The sequence below is a fragment of the Mustela erminea genome, chromosome X, assembly GCF_009829155.1.
Source record: "Mustela erminea isolate mMusErm1 chromosome X, mMusErm1.Pri, whole genome shotgun sequence".
NCBI lineage: Eukaryota > Metazoa > Chordata > Mammalia > Carnivora > Mustelidae > Mustela > Mustela erminea.
The window spans coordinates 91308322-91324571 of record NC_045635.1 but is presented as its reverse complement, the minus strand read 5'-3'; the positions used below and the strand labels follow the sequence as shown (position 1 = coordinate 91324571).

The following is a 16250-nucleotide window of genomic DNA, read 5'->3' as shown; positions in this document are numbered from 1 at the left end:
TGAACCGGGACTAAAACCCTGTATATGATGCTGCCTCTCTTGTATTTCTGGTCTTCTGAGAATCACTTTAATTATAATTGGTTATAAACTTGAAACAGAAGATCTAGTAGCTCTTAGGTGCTAATAACTATTTTTGAATTCCGAGTGTAAAGAAATTCAAGACTTAATGTTCTTGTGTAGCTTGGTACTAAAGTCTGCTGATGAGCCTGCATTAGAAAAATCTGAAAACATGGCCAGAGATTTTCCTCAGCAGGCCCAAATTAGCCGTCTCTGAATTCAGCTGCTTAGCACGCTACCCCATGATTCGTAAAAGTGGTGAGGTATCAGTGAGGCTAGTGTTTCCTTGGGAAATAGACTGTGGTGCCATCTTGAGGACAGTAGTATTCAGGCTTCTGTAGTTGACTTATCTGTGCACAGAGAGTCTGTTTCCTCTTGCCTCCCTCCCCACCTCCATCCTCCTCTCTCCCCCACCTCTCCCCGCCATGCCCCACATGCACACACCCTACAAACACAGATAACCATTTAGAGCAGTCGGCTTACAGCCCATCTAGATAGGTAAAAAAAAAAAAAATTACCAAGGCAGAGAGTAGGAGTTGCTAAACACATTGGCAGAAACATGTGCAGTTTGTACTCAGGAGTTTACAGATACTTTGGAGTGTCTTTGACACTTCAGAGACTCATCTCCGATTGGCATAGCTGGGCCTTCGCTGTCCCAAATACACTTCCAAGCAGAAATACCTAATTCCCTTATCCCCCTCCCTCACTCACCTTAGTGAAGCATGCATGGGCCAGGGAAGCAAATGAACGTGAAGAGAAAAGAATGGAAAGTATTCTTCATCCCCAGTATGGAGACATTAACTCTAAGAGTACTTTCCCCTGGCTTCTTGTATTTAGCATCATGTGGCTTCCTCCTTTAGGGAGGAATCCTTTAATTTCTAAACTGTCAGGTAGAGCCATAATGAAATGCTAAGAATTAAAAAAAAAAATCTTGAACTTTCTGCAGTCTTTGGAATATCTGTGCTCTTCTTTTTCTTAGTGCTAATATTTGAGAGTTGTCTGAATGGCTACAGGATTTCAGTCTTAAACAGATTCATCAGTCTTTGAGTTCTTTTAATAATCTCACTTTAAAGGTATTTTAATACTGAAGCACAGAGGGAGCTTGTAAAAACAAAACTAAACAAGACAAAACCATACCACAGTTTCACATGGTGGCCATGTGGCTGAATTGTAGTGACTTATTTGGCCATTTTATAAGAAATGGCTGGGGCGCCTGGGTGGCTCAGTGGGTTAAGCCACTGCCTTCGGCTCAGGTCATGATCTCAGGGTCCTGGGATCGAGTCCCGCATCGGGCTCTCTGCTCAGCAGGGAGCCTGCTTCCTCCTCTCTCTCTGCCTGCCTCTCTGCCTACTTGTGATCTCTCTCTGTAAAATAAATAAATAAAATCTTAAAAAAAAAAAAAAAGAAATGGCTGAAGGGGTGCCTGGGTGGCTCAGTCGTTAAACATCTTCCTTTGGCTCATGTCATGATCCCAGGGTCCTGGGATTGAGTCACACATCCCGCTCCCTGCTCACGGGAAGCCCGCTTCTCCCTCTCCCACTTCTGCTGCTTGTGTTCCCTCTCTCACTGTGTCTCTCTCAGTCAAATAAACAAAATCTAAAAAAAAAATGGAAATGACTTAAGACTACATTGTTGCATAATTTTTAATAGTAAAGAGTACCGGGAAACAACATTAGCAAAGAACTAACCTGTCGAACTGGCTCCTCCTCTAGCAAACGTGGAGGGTAGGTCATGTGGCAGAAAAAGGAATGGTTGCAAAATTGTCCCCACTATACAAAGTTATTACTAGGGCAAGTATTATGCTGGTACAGGTTTTTTTTTTTTTCATCTATACTCATGGTTGGCAGCCTGCGGTTTGTATTGCTTTATTATTAATAAATAGGTAACATGACAAGAGAGGTAGGATCTCACTTGGATGCAAGACATTTATTATGACTAAAAGTTAATTTTGAAGTTATTTTGAATGATTTTTGATAAGCCATGACTGTGTTCCCCTAGAGAAAAAAAATACCTGGGAAATAGAAGACTTTACAGACAAAATTAGTCTACGATGTGCCCTCTAATTTAGCAGCAGGGATCTGTCTACAGGGATCTGCAGGAATTCATCTTCAGCAGTAGCCTAAGACATTGAAATTGGCATTGTGCTACCTTACTCCTGTTTTATAGCACTGCACTTCTCTGCAAATACGTACCCCCTAGAACTTGGTTTTCCTCCCTCTTTCCTGGTGTCTAATCAAGTTGGATTGGAACATCATGCTTGGTCAGTAGGTGCCACTTCTAGTCTGGTCTGTCCTCAGTATTCCTTTAATTTGAGTTTTGGATTAAAGCTCTACAACCAACTCCTGACTTTTGAAAGCTTCATATTTAAAAATGCAGCATGTTGTGATCACTTGAAATGAGGAATAGCCGCATCATCATACACAGTGTATGTGAAGTGTGTAGGCAGCAACATTGGCTGCTGGATCTCCTCATTTCAACACATATAGATAGGATCCCAATTATAAGATCCTATGACCTAGAAAAAACATAATCTGATGCATGCTGGGGATGTTCTTAAAGCATTATGGGAGGGGACTTCTGCTGCACTGTGAAAGAGCATCTTCAGCATGGCAGCTGAGGTGCTTTCTTTGCTGGGAAAAGCTGGGAAGAGACTGGCAGGATGGCGACTTCAGGGGTTAATCCCTCTCCAGGTGAGGAAGTAGACAGGTTTGGGTAATCTTGCTGGAGACGCACCCAAAGATCAGTCGTGGTAGTGAGAGGCTTGTAGTCAAAATAGCTAGCTAGGCACAGGTGCGGTGTGTTGGGACAGGGCACGCATATATTCATCCTAGGTTTTTGTTTTTGTTTTTTGCTTTTTCAGCTCTCAAATGTATTTATTATAATTACTGTATATCGGGTCTAAAGTTTGATTGTACAAACTATACTGTGTCAATTAGATTGGTCTGTCAATTTGAATCAGGTGAGACTTACAAAGGGCAGGTGAATATGTATTTCACATGATTATTCAGTCTTGCAAACTAACAGCAAGAAAGCCTACTAGCTGCCCTTAATGCCTTTTATTTTCTTAAAATAGTACCATTTTTAAAGTTTTGGTATTAAATATGAAGTGTATCATATTGTAATACAGCTCCTGTGAGGTTTGATTTCATTAACCAAATGCAACCATTCTTTAACATCATTTTTGAGCTTTCTCTTCTGTGTTTTAAAATCATTTGGAACTTTTTAATAGTATGTGAGAGAAAATTTTTTTTTTTAAAAAGCACTCCACCCATTTATAAGTCTCGGGGATGCAACAACTATGTAGAAATAGGATCTTTTAAAGTGCCACAGGTATGTTATCTGTTTAATCTCTTAGAACTTTTACTTATTTATTTTTATTATTTTTTTAAAGATTGTATTTATTTATTTGAGAGAGACAAAGAGAGAGCACAGAGGGAGAGGGAGAAGCAGACTCCCTGCTGAGCAGGGAGCCCCACTTGGGCTGGAACCCAAGACGCTGAGATCATGACCTGAGCTGAAGGCAGCCACCCAATGGAGCGAGGCACACAGGTGTCCCTCTTGGAACTTTTGTAATTGTTTTCTGATTTAATGTTGAGTGGATACAGAAGGCAAATTGTCTCTTTATTTGGTATTTAAATTACCCCTTTAAGTGATGTGTGACCTGAAAATGTAATTTCTTAAAGTAGCACTTACATAGTTAATCATTGATTTTCAAATTGATGCCTTTTTCATTTTCATAAGGTTGTTTGTAAAGGACAGATGACCTTATCTGGCCTTATCGTGTGTTTCGACTTGGCAAATGCATGAATCCGTGCTTAGTGAAGTCTGTTTTCCCAGACTTTTGGGGGGAAAAAAACGTGTGGGCATTAATGGACTTCAGTTTATTAGTTTTTCTTTTTCATTCTTAAATTGATGTGTCACATGCTTCTGGGGGAGATGATTTCTTCTTTTAAATTCAGACTTTAATCAATATATAGTATTTGTTTACTTTGTGTACTAGAGCTTAAATGTATCACTAATGCTTTTTGTGTTTAAGCTAACTATCTCAGAGCATTTGAAGTAACTGGAATGAAATATTTAACATTAAACTTGACCTTAAGACAAAATGTAAAATTTTATTTGATTTTCCCCTAAGCTTCTAGGACTCACTCGATACCTAGAGGATATATTTTCACTTATAAAAATGCCTCGGGATATAGGCTGGATCAGTGCTCAAAATTGCTTCCAGGATTTCTTCATACACAAAATTTGTCATTGTCACCTATTTAGATTATACCAGTATGCCTAGGGTCACAGACAGGAGAGATGAAAACATAGCTTTAAAATCTATTTGAAGCTGTTATGATCTATTTAAAATCTATTAGACCTGGATCAGAATCCCTACTTCACTGGGTCACGTGGCAGAGACTGGTTATATCATCAGTAAAACGAGGGTACCACCTCAAAGGGGTTTCTTGAAGGATTCAGTGAGATAATGCATCTGGAGGACTGAGCACAGTGCCTAGCCCAGAGTCCATGCTCAGTGAGTGGTTATTCATCTGCTCTCCATATGAAATGGTAATCCTCAACAGGAACAGTGAACTGTTTTGTGACTAAAGATGATGGCCTGCCCTTTCCTGGAGGCCATACAAATGAATTTCTTGATTTCAAGGAAGCACAACTTCGAGTTCATGTCCTCCTAATGTGTAGGGCAGCAGGTATTGCTCTTCACATGCAGAAGGACAGCATACCTTAGTGAGAGGCGTGGGTGAGAAAGCACGTAGTCCTCGCTGCATAGTAGAAGAGCAGTCTTTCACTTCTGTGCAACAGGCAGTTTTTCCAGTTTCATGTTTTTTATTAAGCAGCTAAAAACAGGTTAAGTTTATTATAGGGATTTTTAAGAGGATACCCTGTCCTAGAATGTCAACACAGACGAGTGATTTTTTTTTTTTTTTAAAGGTGACAAAGGCTGGTGGCTTTCAGGCTGTTGTACTTGCGTACATTTTTGCTTTATTGTTCCAGAGCAATACCATATCCATTCTTTTTTTTAAATGGTTTTTTTTTGAGATTTTATTTATTTATTTGACAGAGACAGAGATCACAAGTAGGCAGAGAGGCAGGCAGAGAGAGGAAGAAAAGCAGGCTCCCTGCTGAGCAGAGAGCCCGATGTGGGGCTCCATCCTAGGACCCTGAGATCATGACCTGAGCTGATGGCAGAGGCTTAACCCACTGAGCCACCCAGGTGCCCCGCCATATCTGTTCTTATTTCAGTCAGCAGATTTATGGCACCACTAGTGCACAGAGGGACTGTTGTGGTCACTTAGTGTTCAGCAGCAGACTGTCAACCCTGCCTCATGGAGCTTAGGGGGACATTGGTAACAAATATGAAAAGGAAAGCATGTGTCATATTGGTGATAGGTGCTGAGGAGAAAAACAGTGAGAAAGGGACTGGAGGTGTTGGGGTGCCATTTTAGGATGGCTGCAGAAGGTGATACTTGAGTGAATACAAAAAGGAGCTGGACGAACATTCCAGGGAGAGAAGACATGTCCAAAGGCCCTGAAGCAGGGTCATGCCTGGTGTGTTCCAGAAACCACAAGGAACAGGTTGAATTAAAGCAGAATGAGCCAAAGGAAAGCATGGGAGATGAAGTCGGAAACACAAGAGAGCAGGGGAAAATCCCTGTCGTCTCATAGGGCAGAGTGAGGACTAACTTCTGAGTGGGTTGTATGGGGATTCTTTGAAAGACCTAATTTACCTTACATTTTAACTACATTTAACTAACTCTGGCTGCCGAGTTTAGAGTTTGTTATTAAAGTGGGAGCAGGGAGATCAGATTGGCAACTGCATTTATTTAGGTAAGAGATGATAGTGGCTGAAATCAGGATGGTAGCGGTGGAGGTAGGGAGATATAGTTGAATTTGGTATGTGTTTTATAAGTACAGCCAGTAGGATTTGCTGCTGCTGAGTTGGGTGTGGAATGTGTGTGTGAGAGAGAAAGAGAGAGAGGAGCAAGAGAGAGAGAGAGGTGCAAGAGAGGGAATCTCAAAGGTTTTTGGTCAGAGCAGCTGGAATTACTGAGCCGGACAAGACTGGATGGGATCGGTTTGTGGCAGGACAGTCAGCGGCTCAGCTTTGAGCATGTTAAGTCAGAGGTACTTGACTGATAGGGATCTGTTGAGGAAAAAGTTGGATCTACAAATCCAATGTTTAGGGAAGACCTCCAGGAGAGGGGGAGACATCTGGGCCTCATCAGCATATATATACATACACGCCATCTTAAGGCTGTGGGACTGAATGAGGTCACCATGGGAGTGAGTGTAGAGAAAGCCAAGAGGAGGTTAGGTGACCAGGGACTGTGGCATTTAGAGGTCAGGGACATAAGGAAGAAGCAGCAAAGCAGACTGAGGAGGAACAGCTAGGGAAGTCAGAAGAAAACTGGAAGAAGTGTGGTCTCCTGGAAGCCAAGTGAAGGTTTGAATCCCAGGAACAGAGGGGTTTGCCTTGTCCAAGGCTGCTGATGAGTCAAGAGAGATGAGGGAGCCTTAACTGACCTTGGGATGTGAAGATGTGGAGGTGCTCAGGGGTCCTTGATCAGAGCAATCTGTGGAGTGGTAGGGGGTAAAAGTCTGAGTAGTAGGCTCAGGAGGAGCTAGGGGAGAGAGCGGGAAGAGGAAGAGTGCAGGTGACTCTCAAGTCCTGATGGGGATGTGAAGAAATGGGGCTGTGGCCAGAGAACATCTGAGAGAGGCAATGGTGTTTTTTTAAATTTTATTTTATTTTTTCAGTGTCCCAAGATTCATTGTTTATGCACAACACCCAGGGCTCCATGCACTATGGTTTTTAAGATGAGAGAAAGAATAGCCCTGTTGTGATGTTAATGGGCATGATTCTGTGGAACAGGGCACGGGCACCGCCCCCTAGAGGCAGGGCCCAGGCAGACACTGGCCTGGGAGTCCCCAGGCAGACACTGGCCCGGGAGTCCCCAGGCAGTGGTCACCGCCAGCCGGGCACAGCACTGGTCCATGGGCAGAGTCACAGAGGGAAGAGCACGTGGCTAAAGGTGCGAGAAGGTGGGTAGGTACAGTGGCGGGAGTGACGGAGTCAGAGATGTCGATGGTCAGAAGTACGAGGAGCAGACAGGAAACCCAGGAGAGCAGGCCAGTGAATGGAGCGGTCTGGTGCAGTGCAGTTCCTGCGCAGTGTAGAGGGCCTGCTGGAAGGAGCCGTCATGCATGTGGGGCAGGGGACATTAAGCACAGTCCAGTTTTTCTCCAGCCAAACGCAGCTGCGTGGGTACAGGGGCAGACTTCAGTGGAGAATTAGATTTAACCGGGTTGAAGTTTCACCAAAAAGTGCAACAAAGTGAAAGGGGGGCAAGACTGTGTTCCGAGCACTGATGATTGGTGTCCGTGGACTATAAGCAGGCTTTGGGGAGGAATTCTGCCAACAGTGCCACGAAGCAGCATTGCTGTTTGCTGTGTGATGCCACTGGCCCAGAGCTCTTCAGTGAGAGGTCGGTAAACTTGTTTAGAGTCCCGCTTATCAGCACATGTGAGGTTAGACACAATCCCCTACCTTAGTTTAATCCATTTACCACCCAAGAAATCAGACTTTCTCTTCCATAGAGAATAGTTCATTTCCCCTTAGTACAACAGGCAGATGTTGAATCTTGAGTTGCTGAGTCGTCATACACATGTGTCTCTTAGGGTACAGCTGCATGCTTGTAAAATTGGGTCCAAAAAAATTCAAGTTTCCCATTGACTTTGATCCCTCAAGTGGAGCAGCTCCTCACGCGGAAGGCATTAAAGCTTCTGCTACACTACGGCTGTTTCTCCACCATCCTGCCCTTTTCTGCCTCCATCCGTTCGCCCATCCATTTGTTCTCTCTGTTAGGACTGTCCTCTTTTTCCAGTTGTTTTATTTGTCTTTTGAAAACACACCGTCCTTCTTGTCTACCTCAACTGCTCTTTTTCTGTGAAACCTTTCCAGATGGTTCTACTTCCTACTTCAACCATCTTTTCTCCCCTCCAAATTAGTAATCTCTACACCCAACATGGGGCTCGAACTCAGGACCCTGAGACCGAGAGTCACATGCTCTTCCAGCTGAGCCAGACAGGTACCCCTCTTATGGGATATATTCTACATGTTTGTGAACTCATCTTCCTGCCATCTGTCATACATATGAACACATATGTAAATGCATTCAAAAGACTGAGTACATACTTTATTCATCTTTGTATCCAGTGCTCAAAACTTACACATGGTAGGTGTTCTCTCCTCTTTCTCTTTTTGAAATGAATTTATCAATAGATGTGAGTGTAACCCTAGAAAATCTTTGGTAAGGAAAGATTTTAAGATGACAGGGAAAACTGGCCACTGGGTTTGAAAGAGCACCAGACTGGGGACTAGGGGTTGGTTACAATGTGCACTTGGCTACTTATTCACCAACAACAGTGGGTCTTTCAGCTGAACTGGGGTTCCAAGAAGTCCAGGCAGGGGCTCTCAAGCCTCTCCCACCAAAGCAGCTCTGCTTTTGGCTTTTATCTATACATATTTGTGTTTCCCTTGTTCACGTAAGATTTTATTCAAATGGATGATCCATGTCCCCCTCGCCACCACCAGAAAGAATTTCAAAATGACTGGAATAAATGATGTCTCCGATCTCTCCTCATCTAAATGTTCTTCTAGGTGTGCCTACTCTGTGTGTGTTGTGTTTTTTTTGTGTGTGTGTTTCTATGAGGATTAAGTAGAAGACATGTCCCTACCTCTGAAGCTTAAGGCAAATATGTATAAAAGATTAAATGTATATAACATGAATGACTAAAAATATATAGTACAGTTAATCTAATTAGATTATAAACCCTTCAAAAGCTGTCTTCTTTATAGATCTTCAGCCCCAAGTCTGACAATTTTTCAATTGAAGGCAAGACTTTTTGTTGATCTTCTGTTATTGTCTCTGAGAATTTATATATTGAAATAAATATTTTGTCTTGAGTTGATTTCCTTTTGGTATTCCTTTCTCTTACCAGTAGGAATTGTTTTTTTAAATTATACACATAAGTAGGTTATCATCTGTGACTGTCCTTTAAGATTGACAAAAGAATATTACAGGATATTTGTTCTAAGAAAGAGGTATTGGGTTTGATAGGGTTGAGAACTACATACTGGTCTCTGCTTACTTAGGTGCTTAGATGTTTGGTAATATTGGTAATATAATCAAGGATCAAAATGAGTGTTAGACATTTCAAGTGATGTAGGAAGTTAGAGGAAGAAATGAATGACCAGCCTTGTCAGACCAAGGAAGCAATTTCTAGGTAGGGTAAATCACAAAATTTAAAGTTGGAAGGATCCCAGGAAATCATCTAGGCCAGCAGTTCTTACTTCAGTGTGTGTCACCCTTAGGGTTTTGTGGATAGATTTCCGGGAACCCACAGACCCTCTAAATTTACAGATACCATTTTGTATAGCTTGGGTTTATAGTTCTCATTGGATTCTAAAAGGGGTCCATCGCCTGAAGAAGTTAAGGGCTACTGATCTAGTCTGATCCTAAGCTTAGATCTGTTGTCTGGCTCAAGCTTACCCTGCCAGTTAGTGACCAAGATGGGAACCAAAACCCAGGTCTTTCCACTTGTAGTTTCTTACTCACTTTACCCCACTCAGTTGAAGGGAATGAACAAAAACTGAGGCAGGATTAAACTACCTCTTTATGGTAACTGGTGTAAAAACACACAGCTGTCCTGGGATTGATAGTCCCTCTGTTGCCACAGGAGTTGCCAAAGGATGGGCTTCAATTTGTCTCCTCCAAGTGAACTATTAATTTTTATAGTTGAAATATGCCGCCACTCTCCAAAACAGCTTTCTCAGCTGAAGGCAGGCCAGCTCCTTGTGAGTTAGTACTGTCCCCGAGGCTGTTGCTGCACTTCCTTTCCAACGGGCACTATTTTCCTGACCTGCCATGGCCCCCGATTTTATGCCTAATCAAATCAAAATGACTTTGTCTGATCTATCAGACCCTGTACTACCCATAGCCTCTTTAGCCCACGTGCACGTACTCTGTGCCCCAGTCAGAGTTATTGTCCTTGTTATTGGCACTTCCTACTCCCCCAAGGCCCTTTCACCCCTATCTCTGTGTGTCTTCATGTGGCTTCCCTGCCCGAATGCTCTCCAGTCTTTTCCTCCTTTGCCCGGCCCAGTTTAAGTCCTATGTCCACAGAGCCTCCCTTACCTACTGGTGGCTATTTCACACTTCCCCTGGACGCCTTCTGCATTTATTGCTTGTACCACACACCAGAGCACTTAGCTTTATCCACAGGCTTTTCACTGGAAATGCTTCAGTGGTGGTCACTTTGGGAGTGGGGTTCCGGGAAGTCCAGTGTGGGTGCTCTGGACACCCCCAGTACCCCACCCACAATTCATCCAGAGCAGTTCCACTTTAGTTGCATATGTGGAAAGTCTGCATGACTTTTTATTTGAAGAAGCTGTTTAGCTGCCCCTCCCCCCTCCACCCCACCCCCCAGAAAGAAGCTTGAAAGACACTGGATCTGACTTGTGTGCTGACTTCCTCATAAGTGTTAACTGGTCATGGACAAGGGCCAGGACTGGACTGACACCAGTTTGGACCTGCTACGACTATTCCCAGGCACTGGGGTGCAATTTTGAGCACAAAAGAACACTTAGGAAATGACTTTGCAATTCTATTGCTCAACAGTTTGGGGGCCAGGATATCGTGAACAGCGTTACCTCAGAAATAGTATTTCCGGGTTGGTCATTGAGAAATAAACCTACATTGGTGGATTTCTCCCATTTTGCATATAAAACCGAATCCTATTTAAAACTACCCATTTTACATCTACATACTTAAGAGAAATCTCACTATTGGCATTCCCCAAATTCAACCAGTCTTCAGTATCCCATCTGTACGTTCGTGTAAGCATTAAAGTAGCATCCCTCAACATTAAATTCAGAAGTTTATGGCAATGCTTGGAACTGAAAAGTGCCAGTCTTTCAGACCAGTTATTTCAACTTTCTGTATCAGATCAATTACATAAACTACTGAAGACCTGAGTATTTAAATCAGTGTTGCTATCAACTTGCTAATACTCTTGTTTTTTCTTTTTTTTCCTTTATCCTGCTCTCTGCCTGGTTCATTGTTTTCACCTACAGGTGTACTTTATTGTCGGCTTCCAAAGATTACTAACTTCTATCTGTAGCATTAAAATTGAACTGCCTTGGCTATACTGCTACTCTCACTGCTGCTTCCATTATTGCCTTCTTCAGCAAAATAAGGCTTTCTGCAGCCAAAGAATAACAAGACACACCACTGTAGAAGCCTTGCCACTATGAAACTTAGGCTAAACGTGCTCACCATTATTTTGCTGCCTGTCCACTTGTTAATAACAATATACAGTGCCCTTATATTTATTCCATGGTATTTTCTTACCAACGCCAAGAAGAAAAACGCTATGGCAAAGAGAATAAAAGCTAAGCCCACTTCAGACAAACCCGGAAGTCCATATCGCTCTGTCACGCACTTCGACTCGCTAGCTGTCATAGACATCCCTGGAGCCGACACTCTGGATAAGTTATTTGATCACGCCGTGTCCAAGTTTGGGAAGAAGGACAGCCTTGGGACCAGAGAAATCCTAAGTGAAGAAAACGAAATGCAGCCTAATGGAAAGGTTTTTAAGAAGGTACAGCATTCTTGCACTTTTTAATTTTTTTTAAGGGCAAGGTATGCATCAGTTGATCAGAGATCAAATGCATTTAGAATATGCTGCCATTCCACTTAAATATGCTGTGTAACCAATTCTCAGAGGGTGCTCCAGCTTCTGCATATTCACTTAAAGGCAGTTTTAGAGTTCTATACTTTGAATAGTATTTTGACTGCTTGTTGAAATAAACATACTCATATTAGAGAATGTCTTCCTTTAACAGTTAATTCTTGGGAACTATAAATGGATGAGCTATATCGAAGTGAACTGCAGAGTGAATAATTTTGGTAGCGGACTCACTGCCCTGGGACTGAAACCAAAGAACACTATTGCCATTTTCTGCGAGACCAGGGCCGAATGGATGATTGCGGCCCAGACCTGCTTTAAGTACAACTTCCCTCGTAAGTGCCTTGTGTTTTTGGAGGGGGAGAGAAGGGGTTTTAGTAACATGTGAAATTGTCCTGTGATGCTGTTGTGTTCTTTAGCAATTTTTCTGCATAAGTTCTATCCATAAAATGGTATGTACTCTTTTTAAAAGCTGTCTGATAATTTCTGTTAAAGAGAGTAATTTCTAATAGCCAGTATGGGAATTGGCAGCTTAATAGATAGAATTTAGTTTTACTTCTCATTTGGAAGTGAATTATATATGAAAGGTTTAGGAGTGTTTTTTAGGGCATGACATACAAGATAATGATTAAAACAACAAAAGAAAAATCATTGCTTAGGATCGTTATAGTTCATTGCTTTACTTCAAGGCCGCCTCTTTGACCTATTCCATTTTACATGTGAAATGAGCACATAACAACTTGAACTGACAGTAGATACATTGGCCAGAAAGTAAAGTGCAGAGTGTATTCCTGATTCATAAGCATTTGTTTTTGCTGTTGTGCATGATATTGTTTTTGAAAATTCAAAGTCCAGAACAGTGCCTACCACATGCTAGGCACTCAGTTGTTTACTGAATGAAGAACACTACAAGTGCAGTGTAGTGATCAAGAGTTTGTATCTCAAACAAACAAAATGAATATGAAATGATCCCCTATATACCCATCACCCACCTTCAACAATCAACAGCTTGTGAAAAGTCGCTCTTCCTAACCATGTTGCTGTTTTGGTTACTAGCCTAGAGCTGAATTTCCAGTCTGAAGTTTTAACAGACACCCCTTGATTCTAACTCATCTTGGTTTCAGCTTATGTTTCCTTTGTCTGGCAGCCCCTATAGAGTAGATCTCGTTGGCCCACCCAGTTAAGGCTTGGAGGTCACCAATATTGAGCTTGGATATTAGGCCCACTAAAAACACTCCCTAGGAGTGAGGACATGATTCTACCTTGAAATCCTCAATCTGAAGATTCTCAAGGACTTACTCATTCTTTGGTGCTATGCCCAGTGAAAGAGCATGGCACGGGGTAGTTCTAGGTGGGCTAGCTCTGACCTAAATTAAGAGTACAGCCAGAAACTTACTGGCTTTGAGAATCTTGATTGACTAATTTTTGAACAGTTGCACGCTTCCAGTATGCTTGGGTTTCTTCAGGTTTAGGAGGTTAGAATCCTGAGACTCTGTAAGGACAAATTGGGGCTACTGGGAAGTTTCAGGCAACGTTTGAAGGTGATAGCAGAGAACATGAAATCAAACAACATTATAAAATGTCTTTGCATCCATGAGTGTACCCATCACAAAAGGCCAATTTAAATAATATTATCTCATAAATGTTTATCATTTAACGTATGTGTTTATTTTTTATTATGTAGTTGTGACTTTATATGCCACACTTGGCAAAGAAGCTGTAGTTCATGGGTTAAATGAATCTGAGGCTACCTACCTGATCACTAGCGTTGAACTTCTGGAAAGTAAACTTAAGGTAAATAAGAATTCTTCTTTGACTTCATGGTAGTATTTGTCTGACAGTAAAATGTCCAATAATTGAGTATATTACGGGCCCACATGTAACAGCTGGATCTTTTTTTCTGCTCAACAGACTGCATTGTCAGACATCAGTTGTGTTAAACACATCATTTATGTGGACAATAAGACTATCAATAAAGCAGAATACCCTGAAGGATTTGAGATTCACAGCATGCAATCAGTAGAAGAATTGGGATCCAAGCCAGAAAATGGTAAGTAAAGCAGTGAAAACAAAATTTATTCATCTATTTAAGGTTTATTTTGGTAGGTTAGGAAAAGAAGTAATACAAGTGAAAACCATAAACTTCTTGGATTTAAAAAAAATTTTTTTAATGTTTAAACTATCAGGACCATATATGATTAAAGTTTACTCTCCTTTTCTCCTCAAAGGTAACCAGTGTTTTAAAATCTACCAAATAGTTAATGTATTCAGCGGTTCAGACTCGGGGCAATCTGAATTTCTTTTTCAAGTGACTCACTGTAATTTTCCAGCCTGGAGCTCACGTAAAGAAAAGATCTAAGGACTTCCATTCAGTAACTTTTTTTTTAAAGATTTTATTTATTTGACAGAGAGTGATCACAAGTAGACAGAGAGGCAAGCAGAGAGAGAGAGAGAGAGAGGAGGAAGCAGGCTCCCTGCCGAGCAGAGAGCCAGCCTGATGTGGGACTCGATCCCAGGACCCTGAGATCATGACCTGAGCTGACGGCAGAGGCTTAACTCACTGAGCCACCCAGGTGCCCCCCAGTAACTTTTTTTTAAATGCTTAATGCTAGTGATTTTATTGATGTTTCAGAGGATGTAAAAAGCTGTTGGCCAAGCTCATGGTCAAATTTATTCTCCCACTGAGGTGGTATTTGGTATTTCATTTGAAACCAGTTGATGCACCTTATGGCAGAATGTCGGCTGGTCATCAGGACAGAGGGTTGAGGAAATTAAAGACTCCATTTAAGTAGTTTCTTTCTTCATGTTTAATGTGAAGATCACGAGAGTCTACTTAGATGAGAAAAGGACTAATTTTGGTAGGAGAAAACGTTGGTTGAACCCCTCTTTAGCTTCTGAGTATTTGACCATTAGGCACCGAACACATTAGCAATGAAAAAGAGAGACTGTATAGCCCTTTACCCAGTATGGAGAATGGCATGGAGGCTGAGATTTTGCCCCCCTTTCAAGCAAACAAGTGAGCCAGCTGCAGCTTCCTGGAGGTCCGAAATGCCTGGGTCAGCGATGAAGGACAGTTGTTTACTCTCAGCCAAAGCAGTAGTCAGACTGTCAGCATTCATTTTGCTTCCCCACGTTCCCATTTTCACAGGGCAGTGTGAAGAGGGTTGGGATGCTGCCTGCACCCGCAGTGAGTCGTGTTACAGGAGAGCAACCATGAGATTAGGGAGCCCGGAGCTTTTATAGAGGGTAGTAGGACTGCTCTGGTGAGAGAGAGATTATTTTTACCGTACTGGACAGGAAGCACATCTACTCTTTTGCTCTAGAGGTAGATGCTATCTCTATCTTCCAAGGTGGTTTATTGCACAAACATCCTTGAAAAGATGGTCTAGAACCCAGTCACTGCCTCTGTTCATGAGACATGCAGAAAGAAACTCAAGAGACCCGTGGAGAATTCTCTCTCAACACCAGACTGACACTGCAAGATTGAGGTCACCTGGGAGAGCCTTAGCAGCAGGGATCTGTTGCCAATTCTGTTGATTCACCAGAAGATTTTGATACAAAACTGAGGGGGTATTAGTCTTCATAATTTTGTGTCAGTGGTAACTTGATAGACCACATATCCCACCTAGTTCCATTTATCTCTATAGTAATGAGACACATGTATTTTTTTTTACCTTAGTTAATAGTTGTTATGATAACAAGAAGTGAAGCGTCACATCATGTCCTTAGACTGAGACGAACTTAACATGTCTACTGCTGCTGCTTCCCTTAGTCATCAGAGAAAGAATGCAGTTCTTATTTGCTTGATTCTATAAGTTGACAGTAGCTTTTTTTTTTAAGTTGTATTTATTTAAGTCACTTCTACACACAACATGGGACTCGAGCTCACGACCCTGAGATCAAGAGTCACATACTCTTCCAACTGAGCCAGCTAGGCGTTCTGACAGTAGATATCTTTAAGGAGCATGACCCAATTGAAGGATAACTTTACCTTTGGTTATTTCAGTGGTAAATCATACTGCTTAAATTTTTTATTTTAACTGGTATGTAAAAGTAGAATTCATTTTTCTAAACTGATTTTTAAAAAACAAAGTTTATTTTGTAGAGCAGTTTTAGGTTCATAGCAAAATTGGGCAGAAGGTACAGATTTTCCATACACTCCTTGCCCCTACAAAGCATAGGCTCCTCTGTTTACCAACATTCCCCACCAGAGTGGTACGTTTGTTGTAATGAATGGATCTACTCTGACACATCCTTATCACCCAAAGCCCATACTTTATACTAGGGTTGACTCTGGTGTTGGACGTTCCGCGAGTTTAGACACATGTATAATCATTACATTGCTGTTACAGTGCCACCGCTCCAGTCTCCCTGTCCTAGTGGCACCATCATGGGACCATAAGGGATATAAAGTGATTTTTAAAAAGCCACCCATC

General features: G+C 41.9%; 1 protein-coding gene across 12 annotated transcripts in view; it reads left to right on the top strand.

The window, feature by feature from the left end:
- Positions 1 to 16250, top strand: part of ACSL4 (acyl-CoA synthetase long chain family member 4) — a 114702-nt gene that overhangs the window by 65045 nt on the left and 33407 nt on the right. For 3 of the 12 annotated variants that reach the window (XM_032329438.1, XM_032329436.1, XM_032329437.1), the window contains 4 exons: positions 11201 to 11727; positions 11972 to 12149; positions 13499 to 13608; positions 13726 to 13864. In XM_032329438.1, the coding sequence (XP_032185329.1) occupies positions 11377 to 11727; positions 11972 to 12149; positions 13499 to 13608; positions 13726 to 13864 (778 nt within the window). In that variant the 5' untranslated portion in view covers positions 11201 to 11376. The remainder of the gene's footprint in view (positions 1 to 11200; positions 11728 to 11971; positions 12150 to 13498; positions 13609 to 13725; positions 13865 to 16250) is intronic. The other 9 variants (XM_032329447.1, XM_032329443.1, XM_032329446.1 and 6 more) reach the window with 3 other exon arrangements.